We start from the raw sequence: 23,466 nt of genomic DNA, 5'->3' as shown, positions 1-23,466 counted from the left end.
TGTAGAACCATGCAGTCGGCGCTAACTTTGGTGAATACAACAGATAGATTTGTAGCACTTAGCTATCGATCTCTATTATAACGTTAAATGATCAAGAAATCTCACAGTAGGGCGACAGTTTGTGTGAATGATTGTTTTCACCAACTGTTTGTTATGAATTTGAGTGTTCAGTCATAGTATTGACAACTTTGACTAAATTTGCTTACGAATGAGTCGTTGTCTATGCTCACTGGGAAACTTGCTATAATCTTGCGATAATTGCGTCCTTATATGTGAGCTAAAGTTATAACCTTAGGTGGTGAAACGTTTTATCGTTTTTTTTTTTTTTTAATTTTTAATTTTTTTTTGGTAATGTTTCCTTTTCTGCATTATATGAAAGCATTTATCTAACTTGGTGACATTACACCTTGAATGAAGTATCAGTAAAACTACAGGGGGAGGGGACGGGATGAGGAGGAGGGAGGGTCTAGTTAGCCTCCGTTTGCCAACAAGAAGTGACGTCACCCAACATTGCTTAGAGCACCTTTAAAAAATGATTTCTGTAAAATAAAATATATCCCTTTGCATTGAACCTTGAGCATCGTACTCAAACAGCAACATTATACTCTAACTAAAGTAGAAAAAAAAAATCATAATCATAATCAAGGACCCCTTTAATATTTTCACTTACAGTACTTTATTACGTTCGCTTGCTTTAATATGTTGTATGTATTGATACATTTTTTAAGTGTGGTTAAAGCGTCCAAATTGTTTTTAGGGCTACTGTAGAAAGGCCACTAGTTTGATTCTGAAACACTTCTCATCCTCCGTCTCTTATTTCACTCTTCCTATAGCCCTCTCTGATTTCCCTATTTGCAAGCCAATCTCTGATTTCCTGATTCTGTCCATAGAGAGTCCCTTTCTTTTAATGGTGCCACAAACTGTTTCAGTGTCTCTTTCAACACTCTTATGAGTGTTTCTTTCTCTCAGCTCTCTCAGCAATCTTGAGAGCAAAAAAAAAAAAAAAAAAAAAAACATTAAATCAATATAGCATTATGACAAACACTTACTAATATATCACATATTTACATTCCATTACATATTCATACACATTTATAAAAGCATTGTCTTTATGATTAAACATGATTAAAGTCTTTGTTTCATGTGAGATGGTGTATTACGCAAATTTGTTTCCCCACATAACCACCAGACGGCACCAGCTGAGCACAGTGAAGAACACAATGATATGCAACGTCTGGCGCTAGGCATGTCACCTTCAGTGTGGAAAAAAAGGACACCCTTGATTTTATATAATTTTAAAGTTCAAATTTAATGACTCATGAAAGTAAAAATTAATAACATATTTTCCTTACACCTGAGTATCTACTATACACTTGAGTATCTTACTATTTAATAAAATGTTTTTTTTTTAAATCGTTTAATTTTTTTTTATAATATCATAAATAAGTTATATGAATTCAAATGATCTGATATTATCTAATACAATACTTTGATTTTGCAGGAAAAAAAAAAATCAAATATACATTATTTCTAAGAAATGCCAACACAAAAACCTTTAACAAAATGTATTTAAAATACATTTATTTCATAAGATACTTTAAATCCATTAACATATTCATTGACATATCACTTGAGGCTAAATATTATAATTAAACTTTATTTGGAGTATTTCTTTACTGCACAATCTACATTTGTTAATATTAAGCCTAAAATGTGTTTTAATATCACTAATAGTTAGAATAGTATGACCACTATAATATCAGTCTTTAAATACAAAATATTTTAAGTGTAAAGTATACTTAATTAAGAATATCTTTAGTTGAACTTCAGCACTATTTCTGGATAAGTAAAGTGCGTTGAGTACTAAATTAGTTGTTCCAATTTAGCAGACTTCACGTACACCAATTTAGTACCAAAAGTACAATAAGGTATTTATATTAAGTACTTCTGTAAATGTATTTGTAGTATACTATTTGTAGCATAAAATAAATGCATTTCAAATACGTTTTAGTATATTTATTTTTCACTAGGTAAACCATTTAAATTACATGTTTGTCTTTGATATCAGGACATGTTTGACTTTATGTCCAAAAAAATATTAAAGTATGTTTTATCAAAACTCGGGAGGAGCCTGTCTAGATAATCTACCCAATCAGCAAGAGGAGGCCAACATACAGTTTATATAGCCGACTCACCTCTATCTCTTGACAGTTTTCCAGCATCCCTCCACCACCCCAACTTCCTATCCCAACCAGGGATATCGGGGTAGTACTCTGGGTTCAGGCTAAAATTCTGAGCCCAGAAAGTATGCCAAGAGTATTGCATACTCTTTACTCTATTCAATTAAAATAGTCACTGTAGAACTGCATGCCATAAAACAGAACTATAACCCATATTAACAATACCCTTTACTTAAAAATTAACTTACAATATCTAATAAATATACACACCCACACACACACACACACACACACACACACAAACTCTATTCAAACCCTACTGTGAATCATGAAAATCAGCTCCAGATTATTGGAGCCATCAAGAAATGTAAGATAGCCTAACTTAACCTGAACTGGCGGTATTATTGTATAGAAACCAGACGCTCTGAGTTCAAAGCTGACAGGACAGTCATAATAAAACCAACCAAGTTTGAAAAAGCAGTACTTTTTAGAAGGTTGACTTCAACCTCTATTTCAACGCATTCTCACCCCAAGGCGTCACCTTTGACCATGCTTCAATATTTGACGTTTTAGGCGCCCTTTAGCGTCACTTACATGACGCGATCCTACGGCGTCATCTAACTGACGCTAAAGGAAAGCGTCAGTTAGAGGACGCGGTTAGGTTTAGGTGTGGGGTGGGGGTAGGGTACACGCGATCCTAGGGCGTCATCTAACTGACGCTAAAGGGCGCCTAAAGCGTCAGATATTGAAGCATGTCCAAATGCTTCCCAAGGCGTCAGTTAGGTGACGCCTTGGGGGTGAGAATGGGCTGTCTATTTTGATGCAATCTCATTTATGGCCCACAGAGGGCTAGCTTACGTGAAGAGAGTGGCAACACAGATCGATCAAAACCCAATCAACCTGAATCCATTCCCTGTGCCATGTTCAACAGAAACACTTCTACTGAGGTCTGTTTGATCTGATCAATGTCACCCCTCTTGAGGTCAAGGCTCAACATCTGTGGTTACAAGCTGCCCCGGGACTCATTTACTAATGGAGATGAAGTGATTAGCAGGTGGAGGATGTCATATATAAAGGTGCCATATATTTACATGCATTCTCTGCTGGTAACAATAAAGACGCAGTGGTTCGGAAAATATTCCAAGCATTTTGAAGCTTGAGAAACAGACTGAAATGAAGTTTGTACTGAAATGAAGCCCAACCTTGGCTTGATATGCTTTGGGGAAACACGGACCTGAATGATTTGTTCACGAATCAGATTGATATGGTTCTTGAGTTCACAGTTGCAGCAGTTCTTGAGTTAATATCTCACTGGAAAGGACGATTTTAAGTGAATTTCAGTGAAATGTTAATGTGTTAATCAAATATAGCCATTGTTTCTCATATCTTAGGCATGGACATTTCTCTTTCCGTTTAGGTCTAACTGGTTCTTTGAAGGTGAAGTGACGTGATCAAAAGCCTTGCGCAAATTACGTTATTTGATTAGAAATTGTTCTATGTCACACACAAGCTTACATATTGGAAGTACGTATCAAGGATGTAATAGTGAACAAATCGAAGCACGTTACAGAAGAAACCTGACATTTATTGGTCTAATTTATGCCATCTTTGTGTTAACATTGCACGTGACAGTTTTTGATTTTATCAGACACTTAGGCCTTGTGTCCACCAAAGCATTTTAAGCCAGCTGAAAACACCAGACACTCTGCTGAAGACGCTGTGCTTTGGGCGCTTGAGAGTGTTTTGGCAGCGCAGAGTTTTTTAAGTTGAGACGTTTCGCTGCTATGATACAGAATATCCGCAGCACAGTTTACTTGTTAACTGATTTCGCAGATAATTTGTTTCAAACTAAAAATGTATTTTCCATCCATTTTGTTCGGTTAGATCTGTTGTTTGATGTTGTTGTACAGAAAGAATGTTGTGACAGTTGGTCAGTGTTGTTTAGTCCCGCCCCTCCTCCACTGTGATTGGACGGGTGGGTAAAAAGTGACAGTGATGAGCGCTGCGTTTTATCCAAAGTTGAACATTTTTCAACTCTCGGCGACCAGTAAAAAACGCTGGGTGCTCGGCTCGCCTCGTTACGGTCATGGCGTTTAAAAAACCTGTCGCTCTCATTGAAAACAATTGAAAACGTATGCCAGGCGCGTGGGAAAAACTCTTTGGTGGACACATGGCCTAAGTGTTCTTAAAGACTGAATGCTTCAGTCATTCTTTTCTGCATTGAAAAGGGCAGTAAAAATTTTCAAAAATGTGATCATCTAGTAAGTAAAAGTATGTGCTCAAATGTTATTGCATAGAAGCTTAAAATATGACATTAATTACTCTGCATTTAACTTGGATTTCCTTTATGTAATTCAATTTATGTTCTTTTTTTGGAGTATATGCAGATATGTGTCCGTCACATATGCAGAAACATTGCAGCAGTCCTTCATAAAAATCTCATTTTCTTTTCCGCCACTTCTCTGTCTCACCTTGCTCTTTGGGACCGGTGCTGGCGATGATCCATTTGACCAGACAACACCTCATGAGGGCTTTCCGTGTGAAGCGAGGCCTCTGCCATTTGCCACTCTCCTTCTGTCGGCCTGTGCCAGGCTCCAGCCCATTGGCATCACCCAGCAGACTGCCATCCCCCAACTTGCCATCCTCCTGGGAGAGAAACAGACAATGACAAAGAGTCTACTTCTTCTCACTCAGCTGATTGAATCTTGCAAGATGTGCGTTTGTGTTAAAGGTGGAATACATAAGATTTTTGCATTAAAATATCCCAAAATTGCAAGGCCAGTGTTATATATTTAGTTAAGATGATAACTTACAATATTCCAAATGTTTCAAACAATGTTTAAATCGCGAGAAAATTGAGATTTTAACCAAGGAAATGGGGCGTGTGAGCTGGGAGTCGCCAGTAAATCGTGTCATATCCGCGTTACCTCGGTTTCCGCTCGTACTGCGTGTAGTCCTGGACAAATGCGGAAGTTGTAGTTGTGCATTAGCACAGCTTGTTTCGCGCATTTGTTATGGAATGGAGCACAATTATTCTTTAGCGATTGCACCTGGTTCTGTCGACAAAGACAAGTCTCATAAACGCAAACGTCAACAAACGGGTCAACCAAACGGCCCAAGAAGAATTTGGGACAAGAGAAATAAAACCAGCTCAACATCGGTGTGGCATTTCCTAAATGGAGAGAACTTTGTGAAAAACTCTAACTAGAAAGAGACGCCGATCTTGCATGTGTTTTACTTGACAGGTGAGTAACACCGTGTTCTGTATTCAAATTTCATGTCAGTAAACCATGCAAAACAATTAGCATTATTGTTAGAATGTATTGTTGTCTATGCATATGATGTGAAAAATCGTAAGGTCATATTCACCCTGAATACTTCTCGGAATGTGAACTGTTGGCTGTATCTTAGAAAACAACGTTTATCTGAAAAGTGTTTCAACCGTTCCGGCTGTCCCCTAACATCTGTGATAACTAATTTACTTTTAAACCTTACTTTTCTTGCGGTTATTTCTGTTTAATGAAAAACAAGCATGTCATTAAACGCAACAGTTATAGAAATCGAACTTTACCTCATCCATGACAACTAATTTTCGATTCCCGTCTGACTGATTTATCCACGGTGTAGTTGAAAACAACAGTTCCCATCATTCCGCGTTTCTCCACAGCGCCATAAAGCAAAGCCGTTGTTGTTTTTTTGAATGTAGCGCCCTCTAGTGGCATAAAATCTTAGGTATTGTAGCATTAAATTCTATTCTACTCAGCATGAGAACAGCGAATGGTAGAATGCATCTCGCTTATGTTGCAACGTGTTCTTTGAGTGTTGAAAGTACTTCAGAGAAGCCATAATTGTCCTCAGGGGTGTGAATGTTACATATGTAAACAGATGGTACTGTTGCGTTCAGAGGACATATTTTTGAAGATGACATCACTCAAACACGAATTGATGTATTCGCTTTTGGGTTCCCTGTTTTTTTTTTTTTGGCTACAGCTGCCAACAAAACAAATAAAACTAGATTTTCATCTGCTAAAGAAAATACTAGTGCTTGCAAGGCAGCCAAAGCATAAGGGAAGATTTCAAGGGTGAAGATGTTTTTTGTAATCTAAAACACAATAAGCCTGCATATATTTCTTCAGGAGGTTGTCATGTTGTTGCAATGGAAATGAGAAATGAGGGATGGAAATGGGGTTTACATCAGTCTATGAATCTAAAATGAGCTTTTATTATCCTCAGGTTGTTTATTTTGTAAACATATATATATATATATATATATTTATATATGTGTGTGTGTGAAATGACAAATCATGGGACATCATGCATATACATGTAGAAATGTTTCATATCAGCCTCTGAATCTAAAGTCTGCTGCAAATATACAGGCATGAACCATAAAATATGAAGAAGGACATGTAAAACTCTGTGACCATGCCATCAGCCACATTGACATCATCATAGCGCACGGATTGTCTGACTATGGCACAATCCGAAATTATGTCACAAGATGATCTGTCATTATAGATGCCTTCTTAGAATCCTGACATTAACATTCAAATCGAGATTTAGAGGCAAAATCCATTTTTTTAAAAAAATATCTGATTTAAGCCTGTAACATTTTGAACTATAATAAAATATTAAATGATCCTTGGAGCTCTGTAAAAATGACAAAACTGTATCATATCAAACATAGTTTCTGCCAAAAATATCTTAGTTATTATTTTTTATAATAAGAGACTGTGGTAAATTGGTAGCAGCCACAATCATCATTTAGATAGTTTACAGGTGATCCCATTTTAATTTAATATTTTATATAGTAGGCCAAGTAACAATATTTCCAGTAACTATAGAGAAGGAAAATATGGTTACACTATCAGTTTATGTTTCCTTCTTGCACAGCCTCTATTTCTTCACCAATACCTCAAGCCAAGACTCATTTCAAACATCTCCACAAGTGATGAAAACCAGCTGTTTCTGAAGCCATATCAGCATTGCTTTGAACAATGATTTCATAAAGCACATTATTGGGTCACATGGCCCGGGTGGAGGCCATGATTACATTTCTCACTGACAGAGGAAATATCTTGTGACAGTCCCCAAACCCCCATACATACTTGTGAGCATATTTTCTACACAATGATAAGATCCACAAATTCAACAGTCAAGCAGACCATTATCTTCACAATGTTGTTGCCTGTTTATCAAGGATTGGACAATCAAAAAATTAATCACACAGAACAATACAGAGGGATTTCTCCGTTGCAAAAGATCTTAATTATTATTCCCGACTCTTGCTGACTTTTCCACTGTTGAAGAATGCTCTATGTCTTGAAAGAACGAATGCTGTTTTCTTTCATGCTGCGGGTGCTGTGTGAAGATGTCTTATTTTGTTATCAATCACGACTCATTGCTTTGTGTTTGCATACATAATGCATATTTAATGCTGCTCACTCTTATTGATGGTTTGAGAGAAAAAAATGTAGCCTAAACGTGCATATTTTGTCATGTTTGGCTACTCGACTTAGTTACATGTTTTGGTTTTATTGTTTTGAGAGAATGGATCACTTTAGGAAAAGTACTCGCATTTTCCGTGTTCATTAGTTTAAGATCTGTCTAACAGTCCTGTCTAACACGTTATTAAATAGAACTGTTATACATAAAAAGTAGACCGTATATGAAATGGTATTAGCATATGCTGTTGATGTCCATTGTCGCTAGCTGAGAAGAAAATGTTTTGCGTGCATTTGGCAAATCACACTAATGTCTCTGGTAATTCCTATAGTGCTGGTTTAGACCCTACTCTGAAGTACGAGCTAAATTAGTTCCTCCAAAAGGAGTTCCTAAAACTAAAAACGTTCATAGTTCCTGCGGTGCGAACGCACCAAAAAATGGGTACTTCCGCCAATAGTTCTAGAAACTATGAAAAGATTCCTCCGGAGCGAAAGCCAATATTGTAACAAACAAAGCAGAGACATGACGTAAATAAAAGATTCATTGATTAATACGGGAGCTTTGACACTCAATGAGTTTGTGGCGAACTGACTGACAGCTTCAGTGATGCAACCGTTTTTTTACTTGGTTTAAATTCATTTGCATTTTGAAGAAGAAGTGTTTGTTTTTTTTTTCATTAGACTGTGACTTTCCCTACATACATTTACATTTATCATGGTAACATTTAAATGAGTTAATATTCAGACATTTGAGATTGAAGTGCTGTAAAAGGTTGGAAGTGGTGAATTGATGCCACTGAAATCACAGGTGTAAATCACAGATTTAAATCACAGGTGTACAAGACAGTTCTTATAAATTGTAATGATATTTCACTTTATATATATATATATATATATATATACTGTATATATATATATATATATATATATATATATATATATATATATATATATATATAGATAGATAGATTTGGGCTGTCAAACGATTAATCGCGATGAATCGCATCCAAAATAAAAGTTTGTGTTTGCATAATATATGTGGGTGCACTATGTATGATTATTTTGTATATATATATATATATATATATATATATATATATATATATATATATATTTATTTGGGCTGTCAAACGATTAATCGTGATGAATCGCATCCAAAATAAAAGTTTGTGTGTACATAATATATGTGGGTGCACTGTGTATGATTATTTTGTGTATATACGTATATATATATATATATATATATATATATATATATATATATAAATAATACACAAATATGCATATATTTAAGAAAAAAATATTATTTATATATAAAATATTTATATTTATATATAATACAAATTAGGTATAAATACAGTATATACATTAAAAATATTTCTAAGTATGTGTGTGTATTTATATATATATATATATATATATATATATATATATATATATATATATAATTGTACACAGTGCACCAACATATATTATGTAAACACAAACTTTTATTTTGGATGTGACAGCCCTATATATATATATATATATATATATATATATATATATCCCTCCTGTTACCCTCAAATCTGATAACACTTTTTACCCTCTGGGGTCAATTTGACCCCAGTAATTTAAATCTCCACAATATGTTTATTTTTTTGTACAAAGGTTTGTCTCAGTTAATTTATGTCTTTGTTGACTACTTAAGTAACATTTTAAGTTGAAATCCACCCACCACCCCCCTCCCCACCCCACCTAACCCCACCTAACTCCACCTAACCCCTTACACATCCAGAATACCCATTGCCCGACTATGGACAAATTTACAAATCAACATAAAATCTTACTTATTTGACCTAAAATTGGAAAAGTACAAATACATCTGGTGTTTTATTTGTTTTATAATATTTCTAAGTATAGATTTTTGTCATCTATAACATTTGGAAAGAAAAACTATTTATTTTATCAAGGATAGTAACACGAGTTATGTTTGGGGTCAATCTCACAAAAATTATGTTTTCTCCTCCCCCATGGCACGGGAAACATCAAAGTTGTCACAAAAAATCATGTTTTCCCCTCCCAAATACACAGGAAAGAATTATTAGTTATCTTGAGAATTATGTCACATGTCATGTGAACTACTAGTAGTTCTCGCAATACTACAGATATGGTTATGTTTGGTTAGAGCCCTAAAACAGAGGGACGTTTTTTGAAAATGATATTGAATATGTAAAATTACAATGAACATTATAAATTCAAATTATAACATGTTATAATGACCTCAATATAACAACCAAAACAAATGTGTGTGAAATTTTAATATTTCTTCTGTTTTATTATACAACTAAAAGAGCCTGGGGTCAAATTCACCCCAAGGAACACCGATGCTACAAAATTTGTACAGGACTTTGAAAAAATATTAGCAGGTTAATTTTATGTTTACAGAGTTGTCCCCATTAAATTAGGAAAAGTCATTAAATTTGAAGCAAAAAAAAAAATAAATAAAATTATGTTTTTACAGATGTTAAACATTGAATGGGGTCAAATTGACCCCAAGGATAATAGGAGGGATATATTACTGTATTTTTCATCAAATGAATGCAGCTTTGGTGAGCATAAGACTTTTTTGAATGGTAGTGCAACAGCAGGGTGAATTGAATTAAACAGCAATGTGTGCCTCTTGTACAGTCAGAAGAATATTTCTTATTGAAGAATAGTGACCAGAAGAACCTGTAATTGGGTACCTGTAACACACCGCTTGATTTCAGAATGACCTTTGCCAAGTGAAGAAATATGGAGAAAGATGAAAAATATCAACATTTGAGCAACAATGGGACAATGTGGCATTTCACTGCTCCCATGAGTTATTTCAGCCCACCTCAGGATCACCTGTTCGTGAACAACCAACAAAACCTGGACTGGAGCAAACACATATGAAATAGACTGGATAAACAAACTGCCAATAATCGTAATTTGGTGGCGGAAGCATTTCTGGATCATTCCAAGTCATTTTAACCCCTGGCTTGTCTGTCATCTCCAAACTTCAATACCAGGACGGGTCTTGTTTACTAAAGGAATCCCCCTGACACAAACTGTACTACACCTCGTTCCTGCACAGCACAACTCCGCTCATTCGTCTTTCACTCAATTATTCAGACCCTAACTCTATAAAAACCCCATCAATAAAAGATCGGCAGAGAGAGAGCGAGCAGGAAACCGTAGGACAAAGCCTCTTTTACGAGCACCCACAAAAGCATGGCAGGTAGAGGTTTGAGAGCCGCCTCTCTCTTCATACACTCACAAAGGAGCCCGTCATCATCCTGAGAGGGCTTTTATAGAGATAAACACAGACATTGATTAGGCTCTCAGGGAGAGGTTGGTTTAGGCCAAGCTGTAAATGCTGAGCAGCATGAGCCGGGTTGAAACACAATCGCTAGAAACGGAGCTAAATGCCAGGTGAGAGAGGGACTGTCAAAGAATATGACACATCAGACAGCCTCTACGCCTGAATCCTGACAGTGAGTGTAATCGGCTAAATTAAAAATGGAAGAGCCGCTGCTCTTGCCGCATTAAGTCTAAGGAGATTGAATTAAAAGTATGGTTGGGATTAATGACTGGGTGTGTGATAAAAATGGAAAATTAGGTATTAGAATGACTTTGAATTAGGATAAAGAGACACATTTGCAACATATTTGTTCTGCTGAATTAACAGATTTTATGACTCAGACATTTCCCTTCTGGTGAGACAGCGTGTCAACGTTTTTACTGATCTTAGTTTACTTCATTTTTCACTTTGCTCTTTCTTTTTACCCTGTTTTCTGTTTGCCATTTTTGTGCACTAGAGCTAGTTGATATGACCAAAAATACCTCAGTCTCAACATTTTCAGAATAATATATATATATATATATATATATGAAGAGTATGGTTCCAAAACGCTATAAATCCATTTTGATGAATTTGAGTAAAACTGTGTTTTCTTTAGCAAGTAAATGGGAAGATGAAAACCACTATTTTCGGTTTCAAATTTTCACATAGCATTTGTAGGTTATAATAACAATAAAAAATGAAATCCAGGTTTTGATTTCCAAAGATTTATTATAAAAACAGATCGTTTTTTCCCCAAAATGCAATAAATCCAATAATATTTTTTTTTTCAAAATGCAATTAATCAAAATAAAATTTTATAGACATTGAATTTCTTGTGCATACTATAAATCCATTGCTTTAATATAACAATATTCGGTAACACTTTAAGGGTTCATGTCATGAATTATCATGAATTCATGGATAAATGAATTATGCATTAATTAATATTAATATCATCAGGAACTATCAAGTTTTTTTTTTTAACAGTTCAACGTTTTTCATTCATGACTTCATGGATGAACAAAACCTTAATTAAAACATTAACTAAGACGAGCACATCATCATGAATTATGATTTATTAAGCATGATCTAACGTTATGCATATACATCGCTGTTGTCAAACTTCGACGTCGCCGCTGAACTTTTTTGACGGCGATCAGCTGTAAACTGGCTTGGTCCTGCTCGGTTTTCGTTGACTTTGAATAAAACAACTGAAAGTTTTCCAAAAGATCCTCTGGGGGTCAGTGTGTCAGCGTGACAGAAGTTTGATGCTGTCGTGTGAGAACAAGCAACAGCCGGCATTTCCTCCTCCCGAGTCCATCTTCTTCCTCACGTAAATGATTCGATGTCGATGTCACGTTTACCCATGCAGGATGCCTTACCCTCCGCAGGTTCACCAATGCTGTCAAAATTATTCATTTCTTTGTTTGTTTGTTGATCGAAAGGACACAATAGAGAAAACCTAGGAAGCCGGGTTAGTTAAAGCGCTGCCGTTACTGTTTACATTGCGTGGAATGGTGCGTTGCGATTGGTTTAGCGGATATGTGGCATTTTGCAGAAAAGGGAGACTGGCGTTTGTAGCGGTTTGGAAAGAAAGGGAGAAAACATTACATAATAACACGGCGGATATCCCGTTTTACGTAATATTAAACATTGTTTTGTATCTGGTCGGTATTGAAAAGTCCGATTTTTGCAGTAACTCATTTTTTTTTTAAATGGCGTTTATCGCGTTTTGGAACCAAACTCTTCATATATATATATATATTATAGTCTTTGTTGAGTAAAGATTAAAGAAAAGCTGTAGATTTTCAAACAACCAGTTCTTTATTTACCCTTGAATTACAACCACAGTCATGCCAAAAAAAGCTAATTTGTATTTGATATGAGACAAATCGTCAAGAGAGGCGAACTCATGAAAAATGTGTGGGCAATTCAGAGCTTATAATTGTAGCTCCATCCACTCAGTTCTTTTTTTCCCAAACCTTCCCATGATGCCTCAGTCATCTAATAATCACGGAACTACTTGCCAATGATAATCTCTCTCGATCCGTCTAATTGACCCAGCACAGACTGACTCGCTACCCACACACACACACACCCACACACACACTATTCAGTTAATACACATGGAGTCATACTGTCAAGCACATGCGTATGGCCAGTAGGCACAAGTTTGCACACAAACACACATTTTAATTCCACACAGATTATTAATCTAGCAGCATTTGACAGCTCCGGCGACCACCGTAAATGATGGAATGCAGAATACATTTGTGGAAACGAGAGGACAAAATTGAAGAGCAGGAGAGGTTTGTTTTTTCCTAAGGGACAGGAACTAAGGTTGAGAAATATGGAGAGAGGGAGGAGGCAAATAGAGTAGTGTAAACGTTCTGACCAAACACTCCCACCACGCTGAGATATAAATAGAAAATGAGAGAGAGGGGGGTGGGGGGGGGGGGTAGAGGGAAAGAAAGAGAGAGAAGCAACACAACAGATATACAGTAAAATAAATAAAGAAATTCACCACTAGAATTTGTTCTTAGATACTCTGCTCTGACACCAATTAGCATAATGAGCAGATAAATACAATAAAAGAAAGGGAAGACAGAGCGGAGGAGTGAAGAAAACAGATAAGAGGGGAAATGAACGGAGGGTTATTGGAAGATATGAGATGATATGAAATCATTTTGGAAGGGGGAAATCTGCATAGCTATTTCTGTGCATTTCATTGGGGAGGGAGAGAAAGAAAGAGACAGAGACAAATAGAGAGCAGGGAAAGAAAAGGAGAGAGGAATGAGAAGAAAGAGCAATAGATTCACTGTGGAATAAAGAAAATCTAGAATCTAGTTTTGTCAAAACTGAAACAAACAGAAAGGAGTCCTCTATTCGCTATAAAAAGTAACAGTGATTTAATGTTGTAATATGTTTGTCTTTCTCAAGGTTACATAACTTCAGTAATAGGGATGCCTTCGTGCGTTATAAGGTAGTGACTGCATTGTTTAATTAAATTGTTTGTTACAGTAAAATATGTTGTTGTACACAACCTAAACAAGTCTTAATCCTTTATTAAAATGTGTTTTGACAAAAAAAGAAAAGAAAAAAAAGATAGAGTCCATCAACACCCCCAAAGCTTACACAGTGGTTAACCTCTTTGAGGGTCCGATATTTCATTGGGTAATTCATTCGAGCTATTGCCTATGGTGACTCTGAGGACTGGCCTGGCATATTTCTCCGAGTCTGCTCTCCCGCTCGCTGTAATGCCGCGCAGTAAAAGCGCTATACTAAGCGGGTCCTCGAGCCTTCTCCAGCCCGTGAAAGCTCGCCGGGATCGCCCGCGAGCTTCACCAGCTTCACTCGAGTCACTCACTGACGGACAACGGCCGCCACGTGCTGCCGCTTCCGCCATTAATGACGACGAGATAGCTTCCTCTGTAGAGAAGCCCAGGTGATCTATCCTGGTATCGGCTCTGTGGACCTCCCCCCTCTGTTCGGGAGTGATCAGGGGAACGGGTCAACATCAAAACCGCAGCTAGCTTTCTTTACGTTATAAGAAAACTATCCCACCCCCGCCCCCCATGGGCATGCGTCAGCGGCGAATGAGGAAAAGAGTGTTTTAGTTCCGCCGAAGCCGCCCTCGAAGGTGAATTTTGAGGTACCAGTCCACCGACTGGTACCAGGGACTTCCTTGAATGTGCAGGTGGTGTCTACGGACGCCTCCACCTCGGGATGGGGAGCACTGCACGAGGGCAGACTGTTCTTGGGCCAGTGGTCAGAACAAGAGAAGCTCCTTCATATAAACTTAGAATTAGAAACGATGGCAGAAATGATGGCGTGGTGATCCCCGAATTAAAGGTCACCACGTCTTAGTCCGCTCAGAGAACATGTCAATGGTATCCTACATAATTTACCAGGGCGGTGTGAAGTCCCGAAACCTTTTCAGGCTGATGGAACGCATCTTGGTCTGGGCTCAGCATAGTCTGCGCTCACTGAGAGAAGCACAAGTGCCTGGCTCCCAGAATTTGAGGCCAGACAGACTGTCCAGAAACAATATTCCAGCAGGAGAGTGGTTTCCTCCCCCTGCAGACGATCCTCCAGCTGTGGGAGACATTCGGCAGAGCCCAGGTGGACCTATTCGCGTCCCAGGAGAAAGCTCACTGCCCAAAGTTTTTCTTCAAGAGCAAGGATGCGCTGGCCGACATCTGGCCCTGCTGCCCGCTCTATGCTTTTCCACTAGTCTTGCTCCTGCCTCAGGTGCTGAAACAAATCAGGGAGACCGGATGCTCAGTGCTCCTTGTGGCTCCGCTCTGGACGAACCAAGCCTGGTTCCCAGTCCTAATGCAGCTGACGAGCACTGCCCCATGGCCAATTCCGACGAGGAAAGACTTCCTTTCTCAGGTCGAGGGCTCAATTTGGCATCCTCACCCGGAACGGTGGGCCCTGCACACATGGGTCATCAACGAGTACCCGCAAACCTCCCCGAAGGAGTGCTGAACACAATCACACAGGCTAGAGTGCCGTCTACGAAACGACTCTATGCCCCAAAGTGGTCAGTGTTTGTTAACTGGTGCAAAGCCCGAGACTTTTCACCCATAAACAGCGGGGAAGTGCCCTCCTTCCTTCAAGAGCTGCTGGATAAGGTCAGATCCCCATCCATGCTCAAAGTTTACGTGGCGGCCATAGCAGCGTTTACGAAACCCGCGACTGGCCTGTCACTGGAGGAAAACGATCTCTAAAAGGAGCTAAAGGATAACTCCGGCGCAAAATGAACCAACTGTCTAATAAAACAATGGTACCTAGTCGACCGTTCTCTGAGATTTGTTTTCATGATGATCGAATGTAAAGAGTTTTTGAAAAACTGTTTAGAGTATAGTGCTAGTACATGGGGGCATTTAATAAGTAAAAAGAAATCGCTAGTTAATACCACTAACAAGGCTCAAAATAGCCCCACACTAACACAGTAGCATGATGAGGGTCCCTACTTGCCAAACGAAGCGGTGAGAACTTTGTAAGTGTACAGACCATTTAATAAGAAGATGCTTTAAGACAGTCCACTTCGTGTATACAGACAGGAGCTATCTTCGAAAGACAGTCTCGACAAGTCGAACCTTACTTGTGAATAAATAATTACTGTACGGTTTACAGACATCTTATTCTATGATTGTTTTTGAATTTTGCGATGCTGTATTATTTTAGAAGTTCTGCAACAACGCCTCCTACCATATCATATACCAAGCATGGCTCTACAAACACCAAGGTCATTGGTTTGATTCCAAAAGAATATAAGTTCATTTAAAAATATAAACTCTTCAAACAAATGCATAATGTAAATGGAAAAGACAAAATCCACCCAACACAGAGACTACTGCATGTTATGTTCAGAATAGGATCCTGAATACTGCAGTATATACAGTACAGCCTTCAACTATTAACGATACTATGTGAAACAGAATGTATTATGCAATAAAAGTGGTTAATAGTTCTAATTCAGTTACTCTGAAAATGAAAGGTGAAGTCGAGCGCACGGCATTGTCAGAGACTGTGGTTTACTGCAGATTTGGTATTCTAAGCATACGGATTATTAACAAGTAGCATGGTAGTATGCTACTCTAAACAAAAACCCAAGACACTGCTGTTTAAGCTGGTGTTGTAACCAGTGCTTAGTATTGATCACAGAAAGATTAAATGCTGTGAAAGCTGCATAATTAATAAGAGTGGAGCCACACGTGTTCTGGGGAGGAGGATCAAAATGCTAGAGAAGACCGTGTTCTCCATTAAAACACCATCAAACATGTATAACGCTCTCTGCCCTTGAGTCTACTTCCATGAGCAGAACGGCAGTAAGACAAAGAGCACGTGAGTGGTTTCCTTTTCCTTTCTCTTATGATATAATCAAATATAACATAATTATAATTCACAGTGTTCCTTGGCCCAATATTGCTGTATAAAAGGAAATTTCAGCTTTAAGGAAGCAATTCATACAGTACATAAAAGATAGATTGACATCTTTTGATAACATTGATAACATATAGTGTATTTCCAGGTGGTAAAACTACCCAAACACATGGAGTTTTACCCAAAATTCTAAAAAGACCTCCATCAATCAAACTTCTAAAAAGATCTGAAATCGCATACTTCCCTAATATAGTAGGCGGAAAACAGTGTGTGACAAAAGAAGTGTGTCTGAATTCACAGTACTCGCAAAAGAGGAAGAAAAAAGTACCCGGATGATCAACTACTTCCGAAGTGTGCACGATGGACACTTGACATACAATCCTAGAGGATTTATGAATGGCAGTGAAGCGACGTAACTGTGGCTGGTAGATTACGTTATAATGACAACATGGCAGATGTACTGTAGTACGACCGGATTACATTCATACTAAACACACTCAAACTATAGTATATAATACACTTTTAGTCGTTGTGAAGTAAATTAATTTCTTGTACAAAATAAGTACCTACTCAAGAGAGTATATGCGATTTCGGACTCAGCCACTGTTACCATGGAAACGTCCACCCACTTCCATGAAGCATCATAAATGACCATCATAAGGTCACGGACACACTGCAGCTAAATTCGGTAGTCAATTCATTCTTTAGTGCTTAATCCTGTTCTGTACACACACAATGTACAGGAGTGACAAAAATTGAGGTATTTACAACAGCATTAAAAAAGTTCTATGCAGTGTGTTACAGAACCAAACTGATCAACTAGTTGTTAAGGATATTTGTGTCTTTCTTTTGTATGTGAAGTGCGGGAAAACCACAAAGCTAAAAAAGCAGCAAACAAGAACAAGCCCATATACCTAAATGAATTCAAAAGCTTTATTGGAAATAAGACCAATATATCACGACCTGCACCTCCCCACTTTAGCTACTCCATAAACTGGATTGCATTATGAGCCAAGCCCAAAGATGCTTATAATCAATGGATATGGCACATTCTGAAGAGCACGCTGTGTGAAGTTTGGTTAAAATAGCTGAAATGAATGAGTCTTTGGTCACTGTAATACTACTTGGGTCAAAAATAGTAAATGTGCAAGATGCCAGAATGTTGCTTTACAGTATATCAGTGCCACAGTGTCAATCATCATTGCCATTTCAGGGGTGAGTCAAGTTCCATACACACAAAACACTAATTTAGAGTAGTCGCTCTCCCTACATTTTCAAACTATAACTATTGATAGCCATTCACATAGAACAGTTTTATGCATTTAAAAACATACAATGCAGGGTGGTGAAATGGACTAAAAAAACGCAACATCACATTTTCTAGAAAAGTGTGTGTGTGTGTTAAAAGTGATTCATATATTGTATACTGTAGAACATGAAAAAAATAATGTCATTGTTGGCCGTCAGAAGACATTACTGTAAGTTGTTGCATAATGTAATCATGTGCGGCGAACCTGATGTTTGAGCATGTGAAATTAAAGGTTATGATCAACCATGTCCTTGAGAGGAAAGACAAGCCCCTTATGTAACCACTTGTCAGCTTGTTTATATTTGTACAGCAAAAAGATGGGCAGAGGAATGTAAAGAATACAGTGGTGAGGGGGATAAAGAGATCTCTCGACTCTGCCAGGCGTTATCAGTCAATGTAACTCATAAGAGGTTAGCTTTTATGTTCTGTCTTAACGCACCACAGCCCCTTGACTCAAGACAACCCTAAAGGCTTAAGTCTTCAAAAAGAAGCTATGACTTTGACCTATTAACTACTGAGGAAGAGAAAGCAAGAGAGAGAGAGAAAGAGGAAGGAATGTTGCTAGATTAATCAATTATTCACTACAAGTCAAGGGAGATGTGATATACAGTAAGTGCTTCTTCAGATCATGCATGAGATATTCACCACCCCCCACACAAACACAAACACGCCCAGGCAACCATATAACGACAAACGGTTCCTCGTACTGCACTATAAGAGCTTGTCTTGCCGCTAACCCTTTTTAAAGTTGGCATGAAAAAGAAATTGCGATATGCTTTTCTTATAAATTGTGAAGTATATCAGAGAGAAACAGCTTCTCAAACATTAAAAAATGTAGAAAGGGTCTTGATTTTGTCCATTGGGAATTGATTGGATTGTTTGATCATTGTGGATTTGCTATGGCTGTAATCTCATGTGAGTGACAGTTTGTCCTGTCCTCACGCCGCACTGTAAATCCTAACGCTAAAATAATTCATTGGTTTGAGTAGAGCAAACTTAGATTAAACAAAATAGTTCAAACAAATGAGCTTTTATGAGTATTTAGAACTTTCTTTTTATTTTGAGTTCACGAAACATTATTAAGTAATCTGAATTTTCTGGGCTTTTTGGGAGGTTTCCATCATGGTGATGTGTCGCATGAACTTAATTTAAAAACAGGTAAATGCTAAATGGGTTACACTTTAGAATACTGTTTCTTACTTACTGCATAACTAATAAGGAATTATAAGGGATTATAAGGAACTAATAAGGAAGAACTAGTAGGTAATTCTTCATTAACTTCACTGCTGTTAACTACTAACGAACATGTGTTAACTAATCAGTATGTAATAGAATTAAGGGGGGGTTGGGGGTTGGGGGGGGGTTGATTGCGATTTCACTTTTTCATTTTAAATAGTGTGTAATGTTGCTGTTGGTGCATGAACAGTATTTGCAAAGTTGCAGCACTGAAAGTTCAATATAAGCATAGATATCGTCTTTTAAAAAATCAGGAAGTTTAATGCCTACAAAAACTTGATTGGGACGAAAGCCGGGTTTTAGACGTCAACCCATACATTTACATCAACCCCTCCCTCCAGAATATCCAAAAAAAGGCATGATTATGTTTCTGCGGCTCTTCGAGTCTGTTATGTTCACGCAGCTGTCAGATCTTCTGTGTTCGGGCTTCCCACGGATGCTGTAGTTCGTCAACAATGGATAAAATTTATGTTTGATTATGTTCCTGAAAATGACGATCGTAATTTATGTCTCTGTGCTGCGCATTTACGGAAGACAGCTTCCAGAATCTCCACGAATTCAACACCGGATTCAACAAGAAACTGTTACTAAAACATGAAGCAGTTCCAACTTTAAAGCCAGAGGAAGCAGTTGTTGGGCCACAACCTGTAAGTAGGCCAAGACTTAATCATTTTAAATGTATTTGCATGTATAATTTCAGATGTAATGGTTTAGTTTTATCAAGTGCCAACGCTGGCTTTATACCCACTTAGTTATGCTATTTCGTGTCTATGACAAATGCGTACAAACATTTTGGACCTGAATTTGTATATGTACTAATTTTGTAAATGTATTTTTTTATGTATATATGCTTTATGACGCTATTTTTGATTTGATCAAGAACATAAACCAATGCCAACGCTGTTGTGTATATAGTAGCCAGACAGTTCGATGCTATTGTGTAAAACAATTGTGTATAAAGTTTTAAAAATATAGGCAAATTACCATTCAGAAACATTTTGTAAGAGCCATGTTTGGTGAGGTTCTGCTTGCCTCTCTTCATCGCCGCTTTTGGGGTCTGATACTGCAGTATCGACACCATTATGTACATTTGACAGGAACACATGCAACTCTCGCCCGTAAAGGTAATGGGCTTAAGTATCCAGACAACTTGCATTACTCAGTTTAGCCAATCACAACACACCGGCACAAACCAATCTGAACCCATTGCCTGTTTCTGAGGGAGTGGTTTCATAGAATCAGGAACTCAATGGGTCTTTCAAATGACAGAGGAGAACGTGGCTTACAATAAAGGCGAAATTTATGAAAAATAAGGCTTTTTAAAAAAGAAAAACCACGAATACATGTTATATTGCACCCCATAAACACAATCATGCAAAGAAAAAAAAAAGCAATAAACCACCCCTTTAATAGGAAGCAAAAAATAAAAACATTCCAGTACAAAAAAACATGCCACATCAAATGTGTCATCCAAAGAAACACTAGAATTGACTCATTAATTCACAAATGAATGTATCTAAATGTGTTTGATTTAACTACAAAACTTATGAATCGCAAATATTGATATTGAAACACTGAATCTGTTTGTAGTCATCAGTTGCTCAAGGCTTTATTGGTTGTCTACGCTGGCATGAGTGTCGGCCAATTTTTCCTGCTTAACTTAGCTAAAAACAAGCATTGCTGATAAATCAGTCCATCATTCCTAGCTGTGATTGGCATCTGCTCCTGACTTGTTGCAGCTTTCAATGAGAGTCAATTGAGCTCCAGAACAAGTCCCAAGAACACGGGGGAGTTTATTTATAGCTCACATCACCCTGTGTACATTCTCCCCTGAGACGGAGAGACGAAAGAAAGGCCCCGCAATCAGCTCACACACCTGCTGCTGCTCCCCCATCCCTCCGCCAGTCTCCGTACTGTAAATGACACACTCATCTTCTTTCCGCAGAGACAAACTCTCACACACAAAAATATAGCTGAATGTAACGTATAATCTCTCCATCTTCCCCTATCTATTTCTCTCTCCTTTATTCCTTCTGATACCTGCTCCAACTCCATCTGCCTTTCCCACTCAATATCTTTTGCTGTCAATCTCTCCCTTCCCATACTCGCTTCCTGTCCTCCCACGCCTGATGTCAGATACCATATCTCTCCATCATCCCCTCTTCATCCCTTTCCAGTAGTTTCCCTTTGCATTGCTTCTCCTAAAAACCTTCTCCTTTCCCTTGTTACGGAAAAATAACAACCACCCTGTCTCCTTTCTCTTGTTACGAAGTGTTTCTCGAAATATCAAAAGCAGAATGTTTGTTGACTTGTTCCATCCTGGCTCTTATATAATACCTATGATCTACCACAAGCACGCTGCCCTGCTGTCAATCATCCCGGCTCAGGACTGCCAAACCAGAAACATATATATCATCCTTCCTGAGAATAAAAATTAAATGGTGAGATCTTCAAGAGAAATGCACTTTAAAATCAGTTTCTCAGAATTCCCTAAACCAATTGGTTGCAAAAACAGACAGTTGCTGAGCATTTTCATCATGGCTTTTGCAACCTGTAAAATCCCCTTACGAAACATTCGCTCTGTTATAAAGCAAGTCTATTTCTCCCTGCCTCTGTCCTTCAGGATTAGACCAAATTAATCGACATGGAAAGCCTCTAAATCCTGGTGGTGGACTTTACTGATCTTAACTGATCACTGATAGATTGCGCTGAGGGATGTCTGGCATTGTTTCACAACCCTACTTGACGGACTGACTGATTGAAAAGTTGGACAGAAACCAGAGAAAACAGAATCTGCTGATCACAAGGTGAAGATTCAGAGGCACACAGATGGGGACAAAGGGACAAAGGCTAGAAAAGAGGATTGATTTCAAAGCTTCCTCTCCTCTTTCAGGAAATTTAAACATTCGGATGCCTCGGCATGCTCCTGCCTCTGGAGAAATGCCTCGTCCATGATTCAACACAATGGTAGTAATGACCTTTTCATCTTGGATTCATCTTGACGTTCATTCGCTCTAGTAATAATGGACTGGCATGTCTGCAGTAACCCTTGATAGTCAGCAGGAGGGACGTTGTGTAGCCTCAGTGTGTTAAGGTGCCCGAGATGCTATTTGTGGGGGGAAAGAGAGAGCGCATGCTTCTCTGTGCTTTATGGAGCTGGTCTCAACTGTGAGTGGGAGGATGGAGGCCCCATATGCATGTCAGGTCTGCTAGAGGAGCACATCTATTTAATAGAGTGTTTGTGTGAGTGTGTGTTTCTGCAGGGAACAGTGGGGGGCAGTAAAAGCAATTGTTCTGGGCAATGTACCTAGTTTGTATACACAAATAGCTCTAAGCGATTTCATCCATTCGTGCATGCATGTAATCCTCCAACATGTTTCAGCTTCTCATTTATGTCTTTTAGAGATCGACAATTCAATGCGCAAAAATCGGGTGCCGCATGTATAGTAGCAATGGATTATTATCAGTTGATATTGGACTGTTTTTCAATAATTATGTTGGTTTTATATTTTACATTTAGATTACCTTTTCCATCACAACGCTTGCTTAAAAATGACCCTGTCTAATTGTTGGTTTTGACACTATTTGTTTTAGTGTTGTAATTTTTTTATTCAGATTATTATTATTATTTAAAAACCGATACTTACGTAAACATTATTCTATTTATAGAATCGATAATTCAGACAGACCATGGTGAGTGGATTCTAACTTAAACACCTCTAATTGGCCTTTGCGTTAAACGGTTAGTTCACCCAAAAATGAAAATTAAGTCATTAATTACTCACCCCCATGCTAGTACCAACCCCGTAAGACCTTCGTTCATCTTCGGAAAACAAACGAAGATATTTTTGATTAAATTTGATAGCTGGATCACTGCTACATAGGCTCCTAAAGCATTGAAACTTACGGCCCAGAAAGTCAATGAAGAAAATGTTTAAATATTCCATGTGAGTACAGTGGCTATAAGTTTATCAAGCGACGAGAATACTTTTTGTGCGGAAAAACCAACACAGTCTCACGAAGATGCGTATCTATGCCACGAATGTCATTTCTCGT

At 37.9% G+C, this 23,466-nt stretch overlaps 1 protein-coding gene across 1 annotated transcript in view; it reads right to left on the bottom strand.

Moving 5' to 3' along the window:
* Positions 1–23,466, bottom strand: part of kcnip3a (Kv channel interacting protein 3a, calsenilin) — a 77,585-nt gene that overhangs the window by 49,882 nt on the left and 4,237 nt on the right. Inside the window, exon 2 of the mRNA XM_039681751.2 lies at positions 4,652–4,826. Within this exon, the coding sequence (XP_039537685.1) occupies positions 4,652–4,826 (175 nt within the window). The remainder of the gene's footprint in view (positions 1–4,651; positions 4,827–23,466) is intronic.

This window comes from Pimephales promelas, chromosome 14, assembly GCF_988280905.1.
Source record: "Pimephales promelas chromosome 14, fPimPro1.hap1.1, whole genome shotgun sequence".
NCBI classification, from domain to species: domain Eukaryota; kingdom Metazoa; phylum Chordata; class Actinopteri; order Cypriniformes; family Leuciscidae; genus Pimephales; species Pimephales promelas.
Note: the sequence above shows the minus strand (reverse complement) of the source record. Positions and strands in the feature narration are given on the sequence as shown.